This window comes from Pteropus alecto, unplaced genomic scaffold (genome assembly GCF_000325575.1).
Source record: "Pteropus alecto unplaced genomic scaffold, ASM32557v1 scaffold68, whole genome shotgun sequence".
Taxonomy (NCBI): domain Eukaryota; kingdom Metazoa; phylum Chordata; class Mammalia; order Chiroptera; family Pteropodidae; genus Pteropus; species Pteropus alecto.
Window position 1 is genome coordinate 9,188,009 of NW_006441386.1, and position 2,745 is coordinate 9,190,753.

Below are 2,745 nucleotides of genomic sequence, written 5' to 3' on the forward strand. Positions count from 1 at the left end.
GGTTGCCAAGATGTGTGGACTAGCTTGGCCTTAGTGTATGTAGATAAGACAAGCAGGTCCACCCTCTAAACAGTCAGGACACTACTTTCTCTTTTCAGCCTAAACTGTCCTCACTAGATAAATTACTCAAAGGCAGCCAAGGTCTCTCCCTCTAAATTCCTCAGCCCCACCCAGTCTTTCAGTTACTAAGCAATGGATCCTTAAGAGCCAGTATACTAAGCACCTGGGGTGTGTGTAGTGCTGTACCTGCACTCTGGGCCATGGGGCTGGGCAGGACCGCCTAAGACACCAACAGAGACCTGACCTCCATCAGTTTAACGATCTCAAGCCACACCCTCGGAACCAGCTGATTCGAACATGTTTATTGAGCTAATCAACCAGGGCACAACAAGGCTGGGAAAGATGTTCCAAAAATACAGAAAAACTATTAGGCTCTTTCCATTAAACAAAGGGAAGCAGTGCCCCTCTCAAAAGATACTGAGGTGAAGCCCCCACCCCTCCAAACACAGAAAGAAATAGCCACTCTGCTCAAACACAGAGGAACAGAGCCAAGGTGTTATTAGGAAGACAGGGGCTTAAGGCTTCTTCATCTCAACATCGTCAGAGAAAGGTTAGGTTAGAAAGGCAAAGCCCACCTCTCCCTCCCCTCAGACACCATGGGTGGGGCCTGGAAGTACTGGTTCCTTTTGCTCCCTTCTCCAAGTGGTCATGTCGTTGAGATGGGGGGTGAAGATGGGGAAAGGTGCAGAGTCATGTCAGAAATCCTGTAATGAGAAAGACAAAAGGCAAACAGACATAACAACAGACCACAGAGCAGAGAGATGACTGCAAGGTCCTCCAGATGATGATTTTAATTCCCCTCCCGCTTCCTCCCAGGGCTACTCCTAGAGCTCTGGACACAGCTGAGAGGGGTGGGCCATGGCCCCGGTCTTTCTTTCCACCTGACAAATACATGGGTTACCCAGTATCTCCCAAGGACACAAAATTCCTCTTACTTTGCCTTCCACAGTCAGTTTTGGGGACACTCACCTCAACATTCAGCTCTGTAGAATCTAAGAGGTCCAGCCCAGGCTCACTGGGGGAAGAGTGCTAGAGAGAATAGGGTCAAAAGTCAGAAAGGTCCTCCCCTATTCCCATCACACTGCAAACAACCACAAAGTTCCCTTTCTAGTCTCACAATAACAAGTGCAAAGGTTGCCATAGGTACCCAAAGCAGTCAGGGAGGGAAGATTAGCAAAGGCAGGGTGGGCAGGAGGCCTAGATTTCCTGGAGTTATCAGAGAAATGCCTCCTCTGCCCTGCCAACTGAGCCCCTTAAAGTTGCTCAACTTTGGAGCCTGAGGTTGGGATTTTTCCTGAGGGGACTTTAGGAAAGACTGCAGTATTGTAACAGAGGCCTTGCTCTCTAGTCTCTGGTTTGAAGATGTCATTGTCTGTTTTTTCCTTCTGAACACAAGATCTCCATTCCCCTGCTTTATTCAGTCCTCTCTCCCGCCTCAAAAAACAGAGGAAGCAGAAGAATAACAGCAGCACATAATCCCTTTCAGTTTATAAGGTACTTTCACTTTGTATTTTCTGTAAAAGCTCCATTTCAAAGATAGGGAGGTTGTGCGGGGTTAAGGAGCTACCTTGATAAAGTGGTGGAAGTGAGGACTCTCAGGTCACCTCACTCAAATTCCATGTTTTTCCTACTAGCCTGGCAGCATTTCCTCTTGGATAAACAGGCTGGGGTAGAAAAGAGAGTGGAGGAACAGGGACTGAGGCAGCCCTCTAAAGAGACAGGAAGGAAGGTAGGGTGCCCATATGCCTGTGTGCACGTGCATTATAAAGAGACTTACTGAATGGGCTACAAGGATGGGCTAGATGACCTTTCATCTCTAGCTCTAGAACTCTTTTTAATTCTTAGATTCAGAGGCAAAATATTTATTTGGGGATTGAGAGGGGGAGTGACGCTATAGTCTTTTCTGGTATTTTTAATTTCTTTTCCCTATTTCTTTAATAAAAGTCCTAGCAAAATACAAAGCAATTTACAAACCTCCCTCTTTTACTGATTTTTTTTTTTCAAAAAGTCCTAAGTAGCTTTCAGAGACAAAGGCATCAGGACTGATAAAGGAGAATCACTCTAGTTTCTCTTATACCTGCCTCTAGTTCAAGAGGGAGATAGGAATGCTGGGGCCACTCACCTTGACTGGATCTTGCCATTCTTCACCTGACTCATTCTGAATTTCTAACTCCTCTTCATCCTCTTCCATGAGGCTGAGTCTGATGGCAGTGGCAAAGAATAGAGGTTTCCAAACTGCTCTTTATAGACCCCTGAGAGTTTCTCAGAGGAACCCCAGGGGAGCAGGGGTAAACAGTAAGTAGCGCAGAGTTCTAGGTTCCCATTCCTGTCTTAATCGATAGCTCTACTTATATCAGTTTTACATACTAAGGTTCCACATTATATTGGAAGGAATTATTCTGTGTTTAAAACAAGTCCAAAAAGCACCAGCATAGAAATATTGGATGACAAATGTGAAGTACAGATAGAGGATAATGAGAAAAGCTCACCGGGTCAGCCGGTTGCCCAGACCAGGACCTGAAGGATTGAGTGGAGTATGAAAATGCTGTGGACTCGAGAACCTTGACCTCTGGGTACCTGAAAGGGGCTGGCTGTTGGAAATAAGAATAGGATCAGTGAAAGTAAGTAAAAGTAAAGAGTAAGAAGAGGAGGTAAGGTGTCCAGCATTAAAGGAGAGGAAATATC

The 2,745-nt window shown here is 45.8% G+C and overlaps 1 protein-coding gene across 9 annotated transcripts in view; it reads right to left on the reverse strand.

Annotated features, from left to right (window-relative positions):
* Positions 1-341: 341 nt before the first annotated feature.
* STAG3 (stromal antigen 3) overlaps positions 342-2,745 on the reverse strand; it is a 23,760-nt gene continuing 21,356 nt past the window's right edge. For all 9 annotated transcript variants that reach the window (XM_025051552.1, XM_025051555.1, XM_025051551.1 and 6 more), the window contains 4 exons: positions 2,550-2,651; positions 2,183-2,261; positions 1,030-1,089; positions 342-764 (listed from right to left, as the gene is read on the reverse strand). In XM_025051552.1, the coding sequence (XP_024907320.1) occupies positions 756-764; positions 1,030-1,089; positions 2,183-2,261; positions 2,550-2,651 (250 nt within the window). In that variant the 3' untranslated portion in view covers positions 342-755. The remainder of the gene's footprint in view (positions 765-1,029; positions 1,090-2,182; positions 2,262-2,549; positions 2,652-2,745) is intronic.